Raw genomic sequence first — 19,156 nt, forward strand, 5'->3', positions numbered from 1 at the left:
AGCCCACACATTTCCCAGATAAGAAATAACAGTTGGCTGAGCTTAGATCAATTGACCTTTTGCAGAGTTGAAGTGTCACATATAAAACACGTCTAAACACTCATGCCTGATTGACAGATGAATCAACTCTGTTAAATAACTCCAATGCTAAAGACCTTTTAACACTTTAGGAGTTAAATCCACTCAGAAATGTTTAACCCTGGGATATCAACACTCCAGTTTTAGCTGTGTACAACAGTCATGATAATCAATAAGACCTACCCATGAGAGAAGAAGTGCAACATGCAGTCACAAGCCTTTTTATTATTTGTGAGGAGGATTATCTCCACTTAAAGTGAAATAAAAAACACTCCCAAACTGTGTTAAATAGTATTTCCAGATCAGTACTGTGCAGAAATTTTGTTTTAGCTTCATTAAAATGTAATATGCAGGGGTGGAACATCTCTACACTATTTTACTCATGTAAAAATAGTAGCTCGGGTTCAAATTGACCAAATTACCTATTTCAAAATGCCCCCAGAAAGTACAAGTAGCCATGTAAGTAATTTGAGAAAATGTAATTAGTTACTTTCCACCTCTGGTGATAGGGCATTACATCAGAGTGAAAGGATTTCCCTTTTTTAAGGCAAGAATACAACTACGGGCTTTTCAAACATTAACAAGAAATATGGGAAATCACATAATCAACTGTAAAAAAAATTCACTGAGTCAAAACAGAAGGGTCCCCGATGATCTCTGAGTTAAGATTCTTCTACCAGGTTCTAAAGTTTTGAGGCACTCCTCTTCTTCATACACTTTACTGAAGAGTTCATACAAAGCGCTTTGTGTCTGCTATGACATTTGTCCACACACAGACCCGTCCTGCTCCCGCTGAAGGCGCCTTGGCTGCCGGCCAATCAGGGCGGAGCAGGAAGTGACGTAGGTCAAAGCGCAAGGAAGGCTCGGGAGTGGCGCGCCAAATTTCAAAGGACTTCCTCCTGGGAGGAAAAGAGGCGAAGAGCTGCACCGAAACCTAGCAAAGGAAGGCGATAAAAACCCTGCAGAAACGAAAGATTACTTCTTAAATGTGTAAATAAACTCCGCAGGTTGAACAAACGTCGCCGTTTGAGGACTAATTTGCATAAAGTCCGCGTGAAGCTGTGTTATTGTTGTAAGTGTCAGCTTTGACTTCATTCAGTCTTACGAGGAACTAACGTCAGCTAGCTTTATCCTGTGTGTGACTGACGGGCTAAAAAACACGACTGCTACTTCTCATTGCACTAATTCTAACATTTATTGCTGTGTTTTTCAGTAAATATGCGAATTACTCGAGCATATATAAGCTAATGCTGCAAAAACGGCGTTTGTACATGGCGAGTCATTCATTTTGTGCTGCCCTGCTTTGTGTGGTCATGATTTGTCAGTGAGCGCAGCTGATGCATGCGGTGCAGGCTAAGGTTGTCAGTTTTCGATGATTTTTGATATCATCTGTTTTAAACTATACAGTATGTGTTATTTCCATGATAAATAGTGTCTAAAAGTACCAATACTTTTATTAAACTGCACCTGTGTCATAACACAGGTGCGTAGGGGAGAAACTGCAGACTGGAAATAACTCAAAACACTAGTGCTGGTACCAAAGTCATTGCCATTGTTTTGCACAATTAAGACAGATTGCAGGAGTTTGAATGCATTTTTGTTAATTCAAAGTTATGTTCCTAGGATTTCTGTTTTTGTTGTGTCTTAATTGGTGTCAATAATGTTAGGATCATACAAAGTTGAATATTCTGGTTTTGTGACAAGCCTAGTTCAGTCTACAGCTAATAAGGGTGTATAAAGTGAAGCTGAAAGTCTCACAATGATGATTTGAATGCACTAATGACGTGTTTTCATCTGTATCTGTTTGACACAAGTCTGTGTTGACATGATTAATGATGCCTGAAGTATTAATGAAAGTATATTTGTAACATCCAGGCTGTTTTGCAGAGCAATGAAACAAAAGCCTTTTAATCGTTCTGGGTTTTTCTTTTGTTTTCTTTCAGATCAGACGGCGTTACACCCTGTCAGGTTTCCCACCTGTGAGACAGCTGATGTCAGGAGCCGGGGATTTTAATCTCACACTCACAGACAGGCTCAGATGACAGCTGTTCAAACCTGGAAATATTAAACGTCAGAACTAAAATAAGCTAAAAGTCACGGCTGTCAGCTTCTTTGGCAGGTTTGCTTTCCGGTGTTTCGATGTTTGCTGCACCTTTTGATTTAGCAGCGCTCTAACACACAGGCTGTCCACTTTACTGGAGCTCTTTATTCCCAAATCCAGCTTCTTATAACCTCCACTTCATGTCGGATTTAATCTGTTTGAGTTTGAGCTCATAACAGTGTGCAGAAGCTCTTTTTCACTCTTCAGCAGCTCATTCATATTCTCTTTATCCTCATTATTTATTCATGTGTTCACAGCAGGACTCAAGTCATTCACTCTCCATATTAATGCAAACATCTGTCGCTCAAAGCTGCAGCACCTGCCTCTAACCTTCACACTCAGTGCTTACAGGCTGAATATTTTAACTGTTTAATAGCTTTATGCCAGCAGTCAGCACTCTTTGGTGGATCCTTAATGCCTTTAATTGAACTTCTGTCCACCAGCTAAGAGTCATATCTCATAATGGATCCCAGCCTCCTGTAGCTCAGCCCCTCACCGACACGGTGTGGCCTCAGGGTGTAGCGGTGGCAGACAATCAAACCCTGCAGTCATGCTGTCTGGGGTGCAGCCGTGCTTCCAGCTGCTTCGGATCGGCTCATCAGCTGGAGACTCGGCCAGGGACTTGTACACGTTCAGGCCGGCGCTGAACCACTCTGTGTTTCGTCTGGGCCGAGCGGCCGAGCTGTGTGACGTCACGCTGGACTCCACATCAGTGTCCCGGATCCACGCCGAGCTGCACGCTGAGAGGGAGGCGAGTGGAGCTGACGCGGCGCCACATGAAGAGGGCTGGAGGGTTCGCATCAAGGACAGGAGCAGCCATGGTGAGAGAGGGAGTCACAGGCACACAGAGTTAAGATAAGACAGAGACACACAGGCACACCCGTCTACAGTCATAGAGAGAATGGCAGAAACACCCTCTTACAAGAAATGCTGATTCTTCTCCAGTAAAACACTGAATCACTGTTCACACTTACAGCCTACTTACTATTCAGAGGAAGTACAAGACTGACTGATATTCAGCCAATACTGGGCTATCACAGACCAGATATTTAAAGCTATTATCTATATAACTGCTTTTCACTTAACATAGAAGGTATAAAACAGTTCTTTGGATGACTGATACATGATTTTTCACATCAGCTGATATTTGTCCCTCTCATTTTAGAAAAATTTTTGCACCGTCTGCAGTTTTACAGTTGAGCAGGTGTCAGACTGTTATAGGATTAGTTTACAATGTACAATAATATTAAATATTCCTTAATAAAGTTAGAGCCATCTGAAGACCTTTGTTTTCTCAGATTTGTAGAAAATATGACAAAGGTCTTCTTTCCCTTCAACTCAAAAATTCGGTTTTCATATCAGGTATTTGTAATCTTTCTGTGGATGCTTATATCAATAAGAGCCACTTTCAAAAACACCATATTGAAACTCTTTAAGTAAGGCTTGACACTCTGACTGCAGGTTTTACTTCAGGCCTTGACCCTTAATGCAGGACTCTCTCTCCCCAAGATGTCCCATCTGTCTGAAGCCGTCCTGTTAAAAAGCCACAGAAAAACCCTAAAAAAACTAAAATCTTCTATTGGTATATCCCAGTACATAGGTTAGTTTTTAAACAGCAAGGATGAAAGTGTGTATTTGAATTTGCGACAAGAAAAAATAGGGGTGTACAATATTTGATTTTTACTGATATCCAATCTGCAAATCAAACATATTCATTTTAGCCTATGGGTTAGTGACATGACGTGCATTTTTGTGTCCAAATCCATTTTTTATTTTTTGAGAAAAATGAATCAGTTCATAGAGTATATCAATTTATTTTACAAAGCCTAATTTATTTGAGTACATTTTCAGTATATCTAAATAACATATTTGCTTTCATATTTTGGCATGTCAAACCCTTAAAATGTCGGGAGGTTCAACCATCGGAGTAAATGAACAGATTTCTGACACATTTAAAAATTGCATTTTAATTGTGGGAAATTTCAATCAGAATACCCTGGCATAAGTTATAGTTGAATTCTTTGAAATAAACAGATGTTACTAAAATGTTTCAATATCAGGCTAGTGGGATCATCCAACTTTTTGTCCCAGAATTCGCACATTTTTAAATGTCATGGTGGTGAATTCATAATGATGGCAGACTTATCTTGAAGTGATAAAACCAGATTGTAGCATTATTTATTTTCCATTGAACTCTAACTGACACTCATGGCCAAGTGGTTGGTAAATCTTTTTCAAGTAAAGATAAAAACATTTATTTTCCGTTTCAGGTGGGCGAGTACACTTTCCATGTCAGTTGGTGCAACTAGTGTAAAAATGCAACCTTATTTTACCATACAAGTAATTTTATTTTTAAATATATGTGCCCACTTTCTAATAAGAACTAAAGCAACAATATGTGTCTGAGTATTTACCTGTTTATTTAAAGTTGGTTGCAAATGCCAGGTGGTGCATCCATTGTTTCAGGTAGTGAAACTGCGAAATGTGTCACTTTTAAAAAGGACAAATAATATTTAAAGCTCTTAAAATATTCACTTCTAAAGAGTTATCACACATAGAAAAATGATTAATTCCAGTTTTGCTGAGGTGGGCAGGTACACTTCCCACGTCAGGTGGTACAGCCAAGCTAAAACAGCAAAATTTGACTACTGTTAAACTCTTGAATTTGATTTAAAATGTATGTGTCTACTTTCTAACAAGACTAAAAGCAACAATGTGTGTCCAAGTATTTGTCTGTTAAATTTGCAGTTAGTTGCAAAAGTCAGCTGGTGCTTTATATGTCACTGACCCCTGCATTGACATCTTTACCGATATATGAATATATATACATGGTATAGACTAGTACTGCACAATGAATTCAATCCCAACTGCCAGGTCAGGCTGTGCTATTACATAATCCTAGAAAAGGTTGGAATGGTTTTTGTATTTAGTATAGGGCTGGGCAATTAATCACAAATTAGATTAAATCACAATATTACCTGCTGAAGTTTCCAAATTGCAGACAGGGCATTATTTCCTTAATGTGAAATGTGTCAAAATACCAGTTTGATATGATTTTTATGCAGCAGAGATTTATACTTTGCCCTTTATGCAAACATTCATGTCTTTTTTAGAATATTTGACAGAATCCTACTTTTCCTGTTCATGAATATGATTTTCATAATCAAAACAAGAATAACCAAAAAACGTCATCCCCTTCAGTATAGCAATTGATATCAAATCTACCATATGAGTCAAATCACACGTAGATATTTTCCTCAAATCTTTCGTCCCTAGTTTCATTTATCTAACATTGTGCTGGTTAAAAGGTAGAATGATTTATTTCTTGTATTTGCTGAACAAAACATAGGATGTTGAACCTAAAAATAACTGCATATTAAATCACTATATTGGGTAAAAATTAGGGGTGCACCGATTGCAACTTTCTGGCCGATCACCGATCTTTAAAAAGCCTGACCTGCTGATTCCGATTTTGGCCGATACTGATTTTTTTTATGACTGACAGCATGCACCTTCAATGTTCCAGTCTTATCTTATTGAATAACATTGAACAATACCTGTGAAACAATACAAACTTGTTGTTTTAACTGCACATGAGGTAGTTCTCTCAAATATAAATGAAAAGTTTAAAGCATTGCTGTCCAAACTACTAAATTATATCAGTTCCTTTAGTCTTTCATTTTTCACATTTTATTAGGTAGAGGCATATGAAACCGATCTTATCCATTGATCTTATTTTACAAGGATCGGCCAATCGCCGATCTCCCAAAATTAAGGAAATCGAGGCCGATACCGATCTTGGCCGATCGATCGGTGCACCCCTAGTAGAAATAGTACAGTTAGATAATTATTTTTGCAAATCATTGAGCCCTCATTTAGTACTCAGAAGGTCTACAGACATTCCTGCAGAAAGGCCCCTGAATTTACACTAATGCCACTATTGCACTTTATAGAGGTACCTTTATTTACCAAGGAAGGAAAAAGCTTTTTTTCTTGGAATATTCAGTTATTTTGAAAGTAGTAAAGTAAAAACTTTAGTTTTTTAATTTTTTTTTTTACGATGCCTAATATGTAAATGTTTCAGTTGAGAAAAATATCCTTCAGTACTGCCATTATTGTCTGCATTGATGACCAAGCGAGTAGACTCACGATAACACTTGTGTATTTTTCTGCAATTGTAATTTGTAATTGCCCACTGTAATAATGGCATATCCTTCCCACATTGTTCAGCTCTAGTTTAGACATAACACTTCTGTGGAAAGTAACTAATTATGTTTACTCAAATTACTGTAATTGAGTAGTTTTTTTACTTACCATTTTGAGTACATTTTGAAATCAATACCTTTACTTTTACCCAAGTAATTTTTAACCCGAGTAACTGTACTTTTACTGGAGTACAGTACTTTTTCCATGTGTGACACAGGTCTTTTGGTCCTGCCTAAAACGCTAAACTTTTTCCTACATACAGCCAACATTTACAGCTGATTTATCAGTTGTTGATTCCAGTAGATAACTTTTTAAGCTAATATCTGCAGATGCAGATGTCATGCTGATAGTAGTGTGCATCTCTAATAGAAATTAATTTCTAAAGCACTCAGCTCATGCTGAGACTACAGGATAAATCCAGTTTTAGATCAAATATAATTTTAGAATACATTTAAAGAAATTAGGGATGCACAGTATCAGGCTTTTGCGGATATGCTGATATTTCCAAACTCATATTTAGTGGGGTTATCAGCATGATACTGGCATCAGCAGATACAAAAATTTCTGTTGATATGTACAGACTCATGGGGATGAAAAAGAAAACAACCTCAGCAGGGGTAGCTTTGTTGGTTCTGTTTGAATCTACAAACTTCATGCATGATGGTACATGAGTGCAGTCTGACAGCATGTATGACTGCAATCAGCTGTAGCAGAACTTTGCAGATCTGCTGATACTGACAGCTAACTTTATAAGCTCTTTTGTGATCGCTAATATGCTGATGATATTGTGCATACCTAATAAAAACAGTGATATATGAATCAAAATCAAATTATTTTAATCAAAAGTTCTAGTACTTTATATCTACAGTGGTAGTTTCTGTTTTCATGACTAAAAGCTTTAGATTAACTTTTGCACACTGTGCTCGCTTTCTCTCTTCTGCAGCTTCTTTAAATCAAAAGTGTGACTGAAGATCTAAAGTTTTTTAAAGCTTTTATGCTACCATTGATCACTGAAGTAAAAAAATTGTTATCAGAAATATCAGAAAGTACCGAAATATCAAAAATTCTGATAACCTCAGCAGGAACTGACTGAAAGTGTCACCTTGAACCAGAACTTTCTAACAGATGACGGTCCCAGCGACACTCAGCATAAAGTCATCTGTGGACTATCAGTGTGTTTACAGCTCCCAGGATTGAGAGGAAATGTAAAACAGTGTATAAATGGAGCTAGAATTGAGGAGCTGGAAGGCTACAGGGCAATCAAATCGCCATGACAGCACGGCACGGAATGAGAAATGCACAGTGAATACTAAGATGTAGTTTTAATAGCAGCAGTGAAAAATGCAACAAACAGAGTGTGAAATTACTTGAAAAATTAGACAGTAAGAGCACAGTTTAGAGTCACAGCCTGTCAGACACAGTTCATCGGCCTTAAGCGAAGACCAAACTTTCTCAATCTCCTTCCTCCCCTCCTACTGCTGTGTTTGGACTTAAGTTTCACTGAAGACTGTTAGCAAACGGACTTCTGTGCTGAGACACATTGTTAGACACCTTCAAACCGACAGCATGGCTGAATTCATGAACTCGTCTCTCTTTAACATTTACACGTTTTTATTGCTGCTTTGCCTGCAAGTTTTGATCATTAAAAACAGAAAGGTGTGTGTATTTGTGTCTGATGATGTATCAAAACAGCTGTTGGTTCTGTCTGATTTATACAGGAATGATTCTGGTAACCCAACAATGCTGGTTACTGCTCATGTCAGAGCATCAGTTAAAAAAAACCCAGCGTTTTATTGTAATAAATCAACAAAACATCTCCTCTTCCTCCTGTGCTTTCAGGCACCTGGGTCAACGAGGTCCGCCTCCAGCCTGGCATCCAGTGGGAGCTCTCAGACAACGACACGCTGACCTTCGGTGGACAGTCTACTTCAGGAAGTCCAGAGTTCTACTTCCTCTTCCAGAAAGTCAAAGTTCGGCCTCTAGATTTTGATGCCATCACGATTCCTAAGGTAATCTTTGTTTCTAATCAGCCAGAAAGATTCAGGTTTGATATTAAACCCTCTAGAGGCTGATTTTATTGTGTTTCATTGTTTTCGCCCTCTCATAAAGGTGTTTTCCATTTGTACATCAAACTTGAATCAAAGCTGAACACGTGAACTTATTTTACTTATTTGAAATATTAATCTTAATATCTTCTACTTTAAGTCAGACTTTTCTTTCTTGAGGGGAAAATCTGAGAACGGCTTGTTTTAGCACACATTTTCTGAAAGGTGGAGAAAGAGAGGGGGAAGGGAATGGATTTTTCTGGTATTTTAGGGGATTGTGGACAGGCCAGGGGCACATATTTTTGTTCGAAAAGCCTGAAAAAGTGATTTTTGCATCATATGTCCCCTTTAAACTTAACAAGGCAAGCCTTTCGAAGTATAATGAATTAATTTTAACCTTATTATAAACATAGACATAAGCATTGAATCAGAGATGACCATATAATTTTTGTTTTTGCCTCATTTTATAATGATAGCATTTAACAGGATCCACCCGTTCCAGCCCATACTCTGTAGAATCTGGACTTAAATACTGTCCTGACAACAAGGCGAGTATATTTATTGAGATTAGATGAAACCAAGTCTGCAGGTTGGGACGTAAAGGAAGACTTTCAGAGACCAGGAAACATCGCTGTCTGTCTCCTCGGCTCCTCTTTAACCTCCTGAGACCAACGTTGTCGAATAGGACAAGAAGAGACGTGTCACAGAAAGTTAAATAAGTTTTGAACCATAAATTGTTTATTTTTTTCCTCTGAAAACCCTCAATTTGCCACTTTAAATGATGCTATCCAAGCTTTCTTAGCTCTTATTAAGGCTTCTCTAGCAAGACTGGAACTGAGGTGACTTTCCTGGTCTTTAAAGATTAACTCCACACCAGTAACTCCGATGTTGAAGATTTTTTAATCTCTTTTTAATGAGGCATTTAGGTTAGAACATCTTACTTTAAAAGTAGTACTTGTGTGTTTTAAAAAATTATTTGATCTTTTTATAAAACAGGGGGATGGCGACACCCAAATATATACGTTTTCAGCAGGAAACTCTTATTAATGTTAAATCTTGTTTCCTAGGCGGGGACATTCTCCTCAGACCTACAAAACCGAATCAGAACCAACCTGGACCGGAAGGTGGCCGCTAATCTGGATCTTTCCAAGCTGTCCATCAACCGGGCCACGGTCATCCTGAACTCCATCGGCAGTCTGAGTAAGATGAAGGGCAGCGCCTGGACCTTTAAGAGGAGCCACAGCCACGACGGAGCGGCCTCAGACCCGGGCTCCTCCTCCTCGCCCCCTCTGGCTGTGGGCTTCTCCTCTCTGCTCCCCCCTTCTACCCCTCCATCCTTCTCCTCCACAGCCGCAGTGCCTTCAGCTAAGTCTCTCCAGCCGACCTCCAGGAGCAGGAGGAAGTCGGCTCACACGGTGCTGCTGGAGGACGACAGCTCAGACGAGCCCAGGAGTCGAGGAGGTGAGGCTCAGCTGATTTTAAGAAACACCCATCACTCCTCTCTGCAAATGCTGGAGGGTTTTATGAGAAAAAAAAAAAGCCTTTTTTAACTTCAAATGGTCACACTTGTAAGAGGAACGGTGGTTTTCACTAACATTATTCCTGTAAAAGAATTAATTCATAATGATTTTAGTTGTTAAGATAATCCAAACTTCCTGAAACAATACTGAAAATTTGATTTCACTGAAAACAAAAATTTGATCTGCTCCAGTTAAAATATTTTTACTCTGATCTTCAGCTCTATCAGGAGTTGTGGAGGATGGACAGAGAGTGAGGGCGAAGAAGAGGCGGCGGCTCTACAAGTCTGAGTCTGATGGTTTCAGCTCTCCTCCTCTGCCGCTGCAGCCAAAGAGCCACACTGAAATCCGGCGCCCCCTGGAGGCCAAGCCCTTCCCCGTTGGCATCCGGACCATTGGAAGTTTCCACGGCGCCATGACCAATAGCCGACTCAACCACCAGCTCCTGCAGGCGTCATACACAAACCCTGCCGTGACCAAGCAGGAGGTGCAGACAGTGCACCGGGTCCAGACAGTGATGCACGGCAACATCGCGGCTTTCCGCCAGCAGAAACCCATCCACTGTCTGCCGACAGCGCAGAGAGGCAGGCGGAGGGCGAACAGCTCGCCTGTTTTCTCCCCTCTGGTGGTCGGAGGGGAGAACTACAGCCTGGCCTCCCCGTCAGTGAGGATCCGTGCTGAGGAGAGAGGCAGAGTGACGTTCAACAGATATCACCACCAAACAAGGTGAGAAATGCACAGGAGTTATCTAACAACAAAAATCCACCACAAAACCCCTCAGTTCAAAAGTGAAACTGCTTTATTCAGTGTTTTTCTTAGATTTAATCATAGGTTTGTGTGTTGAGTGGAAGAGTTTTCACTAGTTTCCTCAGTGAATGCTGAAGAGGTTATTGAGGTTAAAAGATACTCTCAGTGCTCCTGTTCAAGTTAAACTGATCCTGTATTTCTGCATCAAGTCTGTGCATGTGACTAGTCTAGTCAAAATTTAGAATCTACAAGTGCGTCGTTAGGACATCTGCCAAATTAATGCCTGCATGTAGGTGGTCCTGCCCACAGAATTGCCAGGGCCCCTGAAAAACCAAGGGAGAATGGGCCCTGCCCAGTTCTGATTTATTGATTTTATCAATGTGTGTGTGCTGGATCAGTAGCACTGGTGTTAGCATCCTGGCTAACAATTACCTCATTTTGGAGCTAAATGTGTTTCAAACTTTTCTTGGGTTCTGATGTTGAAATGATTTGTTAGTGTTACTTTGAACCAATTTCACCCCTTTTTTCCATCGACTATTGCCACATCTTTTTGCTGATTTTTTGATGCTTTTTTTTGCTGATTTTTGCCCTTTTTCCCCATTTCTACTACTTTTCAAATAACTTTTTGCCCACACATTTTCTTGCCTTTTTTGACTTTCTTTTTCCAGTTTCTGCCACATCTATTTGCCCCGTATTATCTATTTTTGCTCTTTTTTTTTGTAACTTTACAACCATTTTATGCCATTTTTTAACCAATTTTTGCCAGGTTTTGCTGCTTCTGGCACATTTTGCCACTTTTTCTGTTTATGCCCTTCTATCACTATTTTTTACCAATTTTTGCTCCTTTTTTGCCTTTTACTGCAACAACTTTTTTGCAACTCTGGTCTCCTTTTACTTTTTATTGCCTGTTTTTGCCCCTTTTTGTCTGTTTTTACCCATTTTTGCTGCTTCACCCCCATTTTTGCTTTTTTTCATCTATTTTTGGCAAATTCTTTGAACATTTTTGCCCCTTATATCCTGTCTTTCCCCTTTTTCACCTATTACCATTACTATTTTAATTCATGTTTTCCACCTTTTGGCCCATTTCTGCAATATTTTTTTCAAATTTTTGCCTACTTCTACTGCTTTTTGCCACTTTTTGTCAGTTTTTGCCACTTTTTGCTGCATTTATTTCCTTTTTGCTGATTTTCAACCATTTTTGCTTTTTGCCAATTTCTTGCCATTTTTTGTCTTTTTTCTGCCACTTTTTTGACCAATTTTTGTCACTTTGAGACGATTTTATTGTTACTGTTTTTGCCACTTTTCACACATTTTTTTGTATTTTATTTATTTATTTTTCATTTTACATCATGGCCTAGCTATGAAGTCTGACCTTACTTTCTTAACAGTCCAGTGCATCCATCCACATTGTTAACATTATTGATAAAGAGGTAAATCTGTTTTAATAAAAGGGGTTTACATTTTGATAAAGGCTATATTGCACTACAGCATAAGTAAATGAAACTCATGTTTTGTTGCTTTGATAAGAGTGGTTATTATTCAGGTTAAGCATAAATCTGGTTATCACAGATGAACTTTTCAGTTGACCATGATTTTGATGACCTCTATGGGCGACCAGTAAGACTAGGCCCCAGAAAGTCTTTCCGTTTTTCCCCCTCATGGGCGGCCTTGCGTGTAGCACACCTAACAGCTGAATCAAACAGGAGTCGCTGTCTGATACCAGTTATCTCTGATCAAATGTTGACATTAACGTTGTGAACTGTCCACCTTAACTCTTCCTAAAATCTCACGACTTGAGTCTTTGTTTCTTCTCATCTCAGCAAGCGACGAGGACGCCCCAGAAAGCACCCTCTCCCTCCTCGACCCTCGCTGCCCTCTCCATCCTCCTCCTCTTCATCATCAACCTCCTCAGCCTCCTCCTCCTCCGGTTCCTCTTCTTCCTCCTCCTCTGACGAAGATGATGAAGATGAAGAGGAGGAGGATGGAGTAACAGGCGGGGCGGTGGAGCCCTGTGCCGCCCCTCGATGCCGGCTGCCCCAGCAGGACACGGTGCAGTGGATCCAGTGCGATGTCTGCGACGCCTGGTATCACATAGACTGTCTCCACGTGGACCGCAAGAAGCTGCTGAAGGACCCCAACGCAGACTTCCACTGCGGATGTCGCTGATTTGACAGGTAGCCAATCAAATGCTCCTGTTTAGACTTTACTAGTGACTCCATTTCTCCTTAAAACTTCCGTTTTCTGCAGCAACTCTTGCGGAAATCCGACTTCTCTTTGAAGACCTGCTGCTACTTTTCCTCCTGTCCACTGAGCTGCTCTACTCACGCATGCAGTTATTCTCTCTTACCTCAACACAAGCTTGCAAGAATTGGAAAAGAGTTGCCTCCAATTTTCACAACCAGATCTCTTCCTGAGTTTTAGGATTCAGTCACACAGCTGCTTCACAAACTCCAGCCCACTCAGTTTTCAGGCTCAGGGTTTGAAAGGAGGCAGCAAATCTGTAATGAAATGTCTCAGACTGGATTTCATTATGGCTTTAGCTGCCTGGAGAGGAGCTACGGGGCGGGGAAACATGATGAAATACTTCTATGTAGACTCTTGGGTGGCTGTCGACGACCACGGGGGCAGGCTGCGTTCAGGAAGATTAATAAAATGTTTCAGATCAGGCTGCCACAGCAAAACTTTATACAAGAAGAAAGGACAGATGTAAAGATGTGAATGCAGCCACCAGGCCATGACTAACCCTATGTTTGCTCACATTCTCAGTAAGAAAAAACAACCCTGCTTGTGCTTTCACCTCCTCAATACCGTAGTAAAACTTTATGAAAAGTCTCTGCCTCTCTCTCCGGCGGCGGCAGCTGTCGAGGAGTGGGCGTGTGATGTTTCAAGACAATTAAACAGCACAAAAAGTGTCAGCAGACTTCCACAGTGGCTGCTGATGAGAGGTGCTCTCGGGAACGATAATCAGATATTTGAAGGCACTTCAGCAGAAGCAGCTGCTGGGTTTAAAGACGGAGGCTGACGTGCCTGCAGAGGGACTGTGTTGTTTAAAGACGTCTGGGTGCAGGCAGGCAGGCAGGCAGGGCGAGGACTCATTACCAGGGAAATGTTGGGAAATAAAAACGGCTGATGAAACGAGGTGATCAGATTCTGAAAGTGATGTAAGTGATGTAATGGCAAAGGAAAAAGTCTTTAGAGTCTCTTCACACTACTGAAGTATTGAGCCAAAGTGCTGCCGAGTGGACGTGCCCGTACTTTAGCTCACATGCCACTTAAGTGAAAAAAGTCAAAGCGTAATAACTCCAAATTCCTCTTTAAGCACCTTTTTCTATTGAATTTTTACTTGGTGAAGACATGGACAAAAGCAGCAGTAGATGTTTAAATTCTGCAGCTTTTTTTCAGTCTCCGACTCAGAATTCAGAGAAATGTAATATGATGTACGTCTAGGCTGGTGTTGTCTTAAAATTTTGACTTTTCTCACAATGCTTTGACAAACCTGCAGGTTTTACATGAGAGGAAACTAATCAGGTTCTGGGGGAGAAGATTCTTGAGCAATAAAATTAGAAAACTTAAAAAAAAAAGTTCACTTTTTTGTCCTTTTGATGTAAAGACAAGATCATAAAACAGGTTTGACATCAGTCTTAAATTTGAGTGGATTAATTTAAAATCAAAAACATGTAATCCATGAAAGCGTGTTTAATGTATTAAATGAATGTAGTTTGTATATCACATCGGTTTTAACGACATATCACACGAAAATAATACTTTTAAACATGAACAGGTTGCATCAGTGTAGTAATGCAATACCAGCTCTATAGGAATGAATAGCGTTTACAGATGTTTGGTGGCTTTGTGCAGTCTCTACTCAAATGTGAAAGAAAAAACATTCATTTTTTCTCTGATGACCTTCAGTTAGATTTGTTCTGTATGTCTGAAAAATGTGTTTTTATTTTTGTCTGGGAGCATGCATGTTTTTGTGCTGTACAGATTTTAATGCCTGTTTTTCTGATACTTAAAAAGAAAAAGAAAGTGCTGTCTCTACCACTTCAGTCGTCATCACTCAGTGTGAGCTCTCCTGCTTTATTGCATCGTGCCCAACAGTTGTAAACACTTGTAAAAAGGATGTTTTTTTTCAGTTGGATAGGTGCTGAAACATAAAGAGAGGGTGATAATTTTAATCTAAGAGGAAGTGTGAAACATAACAAGAAGAAATAGAGCGTTTAATTGGGAAGGCTGTTTGTCAGTGCTAAATACTCGCAGGATGTAAAACTTCACTTTGGTGTCTCATAAGAACCATCATAAGAACATTTAGACTGGAGGATAAGTTTTCTTTAGGACCATCGTGAGTTCTGCAGGTTTAGCCAAATGTTAGCATCTAATTTCAAGATCCTTAAAATGATCATTCTTAGTTCAAAAATTCAGTAAGTTCATTTGTCTTCTAATTTTGATAACTTGTTTCTTTTTTTCAGACAAACTTGACAAAATTGTAGGAGATGTTTTTTTACCTTGACATGTTTCGACTGCATCACTTGACCACCTGACCCTGACAGGTCTACCAGGCTGGTCTCTAGAGGAGAGAGTCCCAGGTTTGGGAGAGCATGATTGCTTTCTCATCCTGGTTGATGGTGTCTTTTCCTGCTTCCTGATATTAGGCTGTTAATATCAGGAAGCGGGAAAAAGACAGATGACGCTTCTGAGGAGGAATGCAGTTGACAGTCGAAACGTGTCAAGGTAAAAAATGATCTCTTACGATTAGTTTGTCTGGAAAAAAACACAAGATAAGCATTCATAGCTCACTTTATCCAAAATACTCTATGTGGTCTATAGGGCTGTTAAAAGATGATATTTTTAATCACAGTTAATCTCAGGATTTCTGTATTTAATCGCATCCATTACTGTCCTGACCTGAGGGTAACTGACTTTCTGTTTGGATACAGACCTGCTTTTATTGGTTGCGGATTTAACATGAATGTAACCACAGAAAAAGGAATTTGTTATGGATCATTAGTAAACACAAGGTGGAGATGACTCTCCACTGAGCTGTCTGAGAGTTTCTAAACTAAAATGGGACGTTAAGGAGCAGTGGTGGATTTATCTTGTCTCTGTTGCTGCAGGTAGATACAACCAAAGTGCTAAAAAACCCAACAGCACGAGAGTAATCATGATTTAACAAAAGTAAGTGCACTAGTTGTGGACCTTGATTAATCACAATTAATGCAATTAATCTTGACAGCCCTAGTGGTCACCTAAAACCACTTATCACAAACAGCATCAACTCCTGAAGCTATGAAAAATAAAATGCAAAATATTTTTCAGGGTTCCTGCAGATTCTTAAATCTTTCTTTAGTCAGAGCATTTACATTTGAAGTCATAAAATGTCTCAAAGTTTTACTGGTGAGAGTTAGCCTCCATTTTTAAGTTGGCCTCAAGATTAGAAATAATGAATGAATGCAGCTTAAACAACCATTATTGTCAACATGCAACATAAGCAGACCCTAATTTAAACTAAGGACTACAGGAATCAAAATCCTGCATAAAATTCAAGAAGCATCAATGCTATGCAAAATTATTTGATTTTACTTTATCTGAAAAGTTTAAAATTTATTTTAAAACACTGCTGCAACCCTTTTTTTTTGTCCTAAACACATGAGAGTGGATCTTTTGCATCATATTAAACAACAAAATAGTTGCCCATACTAAATCAGCCTCCCTTAGCCTTTTTTCTATCAAAGCACTAGGGATGTAGCAGTATTAAAATCTCACAGTACAGTAACACCTCAGTAACAAGTCCACGGTACGGTGTTTATTGCTGTATGCAAAAAAAACCACACCCACAAATTTTTTTCACATATTTTCAAATATTTTTGGGCAGTGTTAGGTAACAGTAACAGTGAACAGCTTAAACTAAATTATGTCCGTTTTCTTTTACTGCTGACTTCACGAGCAGAGCAAAGCAGACCAACATGCTCCTGACCAAACTGACCAAAGAACCCTACCTTTAGTTAACATTGCTGCAAGAAACTAATAGTTTGTTTTAATTTTTGGTGAGCCCTGTACAGAAAATGGTACCTCCCCTCTCTTGCTGACTTTGTCCTGTACATGCCTAAGTGGTTCTAAAATTGTCCTGTCTTTAAATATGGGACATATGGCCACAGCAGTTTTGTATCTGATGTCAAAATAACCCTCAGACTCTCCAGCATAACCTTTTTAGTTGTAACTCAGATATAACTAATTTGCATAGCAATGATAAAAACAAGGGTTTAAAAAGTACTTGGACATGTGCTGCATAGAGAAGACCAAAAATAAGCTCAAAACAATAAAAGATTATCTTGCTGCACAGTTGAGGTTAAATCTGCATTTGAGGACCTGATGGCAAGCCTAAAAATAACAAGACAGAGCATGTCAGTGTTTTCTTTAATAGTTGAAACATTTCCATTTATTTAGAATCTTTTAACATAAATTCTATAAGCCTAGACTTCTTGCCTTACTCTGCTTGTAAAAACAAAAAGGCTGGTATGTTTTTGTATCGAGGCAGAAAAGTTGATTTCCAACCCTGATGCCTTTCATGGCCAATCTGGATACCATCTTTATCCACCAGGGGGCCACAGCTCACAATTCAGGAGTCACTTGTGTTCCAAATGAACCCAAACTTAACTTTAAATATGAATTTTTCTGATTTGATTTTTTAAGATCATTTTTATCTTTAGATTTTATTATTTTTGGACTAAAATGAGCGGACTCATTTGATATTTTTCAAATGTAACAAACTCAAATCTGTAGTTGACACATATTTCGAAACAACACTAGTAAAGCTTCCACTGGAAACTTTATCACAGTACAAAAATCAAATGTTTAACTTACAGGATTTTCCTCAGCTACTTGCAATAATGAACTCTGTTTCCTTAAGGGGTTAAACATTCACAGATGGAGATTCACACAGCCAAACTGAAGCACACCAGTTATTTAAGGGCATTTATTTCAGTGCATAGGACTAATACTAGATCGTGCCCTTCGTCTTCATCAGAGTCAAAATGTAAAGGTTTGATCTGAGAACAGAAAACGACCTCCTTGACTCTGATTGGCTGCTAGAGTGGAAGTTAACGAGGCAGTTAACCAATAATGTGACAGCACTGGTGCAGCCATTTAATACAACCCCCAAATATCATATTTACTATATAAACAATTCATAATGTGACACTAGTACAGTTTACTTCTAGTAAACATGCAGAGATGACTCTGTCAGGAGGGTTTTACTTTTTAAAATCGTACCTTTACTGTTCGACTGATGAAGATCAGTGCTGCTTTCAGCTGTATAAATCACCTGCAGTGACTGGAGTACTCTGGTGTTTCTGGGTTTTGCTTGGAGGACTCCACTGAATCGTCTTTTTAAATGAAACTTTTGTGTTAGTTTGGAGAAGAGAGTAGCCTCATCAACATTTAACCACATAGTAGAGCAGATATCTGATTAATCAGCTTTTCATACATCTTTAACAACCCTGCAGCTCCTACATCACCTCAGAGAGACAGCTTTCTCTTTTTTTTGTAAGGCTCTAACAGATTAAATCAAACATGTTTTTGGTTGTTTTGCAGTTTACTAGAGTTTTTAATGACATCTGCTAAATTTACAGAACTCAAGCACTGATATTTTACTGCGTTTACTATTCCTGATGTTAAAAAAGGCCACATAGATGGACAGTTTATGATAAAAGTGGCCTCAGTGATGACTTTCATCTCAAAGTGAAGGCTTAATGTTTGAGGGAATATTTCATAAATCAGTTTCTTTCACACTACTTCATTTTACTCATAAATGCAGAAACAGCACAGTGTTCTTTGTTTGTCTTTGTACAGAATTGAACCGACTGTCGTCATTCTCTGAGATGTTCAGCGTCAAACTTATCAGGGAAGAAATAAAGCAAACTAAAACTCTTACCATGTGTTGTCTGTTTTATTTTCACAGCTGATTTTTCTTTCTGCGTGTGATGTCATCAAAGATTCTTCTAAAGCCTCCGGCTCCACTTGTGATTGATGAACCGCTGATATTAAAAATTTGCATCCTGTTTTCCCGCGGCCCTCTGTGGAGTCTTAAAGGACTTGGCAGAGATGTATGTGATATATCTGCTTATTGTTTTCTCTGAACTGATTGCAGTTTAAATTCGAGTCAACAAGCAGGGACAACATCCTCATAATTGGAGCCCATTATCTCACATCTTCTCTCCTTCATAATGAATTGATCTTATCTGAGTCTTCCATGCATAAAGTTTCATTTATTCACAGAATTACAGCTCGCAGCGTCTCTGCTCTGAAGGTTTAAAGAGACGACACCAGAGAGTTTTCAACTTTCTTTTCACAAAGAGAGGCGTCTGGCTGCAGAGCTCTGTGGTGGGGCGTTTCAGGCTCATCTGTTGCAGAACTCTTTAATGGGGCGTCCTAGACCGTGGGGCAGGAAGTCTTCAGCCGAACCC

The 19,156-nt window shown here is 39.3% G+C and overlaps 1 protein-coding gene across 2 annotated transcripts; it reads left to right on the forward strand.

The window, feature by feature from the left end:
- The first annotated feature begins 989 nt into the window (after window positions 1-989).
- On the forward strand, window positions 990-18,601 carry tcf19l (transcription factor 19 (SC1), like). 2 transcript variants are annotated; one of them, XM_041809830.1, is made up of 7 exons: window positions 990-1,150; window positions 2,022-3,000; window positions 8,225-8,394; window positions 9,498-9,891; window positions 10,169-10,673; window positions 12,515-12,868; window positions 18,543-18,601. In XM_041809830.1, exons 2-6 carry the CDS (start codon window positions 2,730-2,732, stop codon window positions 12,858-12,860), a joined length of 1,686 nt encoding a protein of 561 aa, XP_041665764.1. In that variant the 5' UTR covers window positions 990-1,150; window positions 2,022-2,729; the 3' UTR covers window positions 12,861-12,868; window positions 18,543-18,601. The 2 variants fall into 2 exon arrangements, with proteins under 2 accessions (XP_041665764.1, XP_041665763.1); XM_041809829.1 differs by lacking the exon at window positions 18,543-18,601 and having other exon boundaries at window positions 12,515-18,514.
- The last annotated feature ends 555 nt before the right edge of the window (window positions 18,602-19,156 follow it).

Source organism: Cheilinus undulatus, linkage group 16, assembly GCF_018320785.1.
Source record: "Cheilinus undulatus linkage group 16, ASM1832078v1, whole genome shotgun sequence".
Lineage (NCBI taxonomy): Eukaryota > Metazoa > Chordata > Actinopteri > Labriformes > Labridae > Cheilinus > Cheilinus undulatus.

Bases quoted from the DNA above. Each gene is read 5' to 3' on its own strand.
- tcf19l (XM_041809830.1), top strand. From the start codon at position 2,730: ATGCTGTCTGGGGTGCAGCCGTGCTTCCAGCTGCTTCGGATCGGCTCA. The intron at 3,001-8,224 runs GTGAGAGAGGGA...CTGTGCTTTCAG, and splicing joins CAAGGACAGGAGCAGCCATG to GCACCTGGGTCAACGAGGTC. The intron at 10,674-12,514 runs GTGAGAAATGCA...TTCTCATCTCAG, and splicing joins AGATATCACCACCAAACAAG to CAAGCGACGAGGACGCCCCA.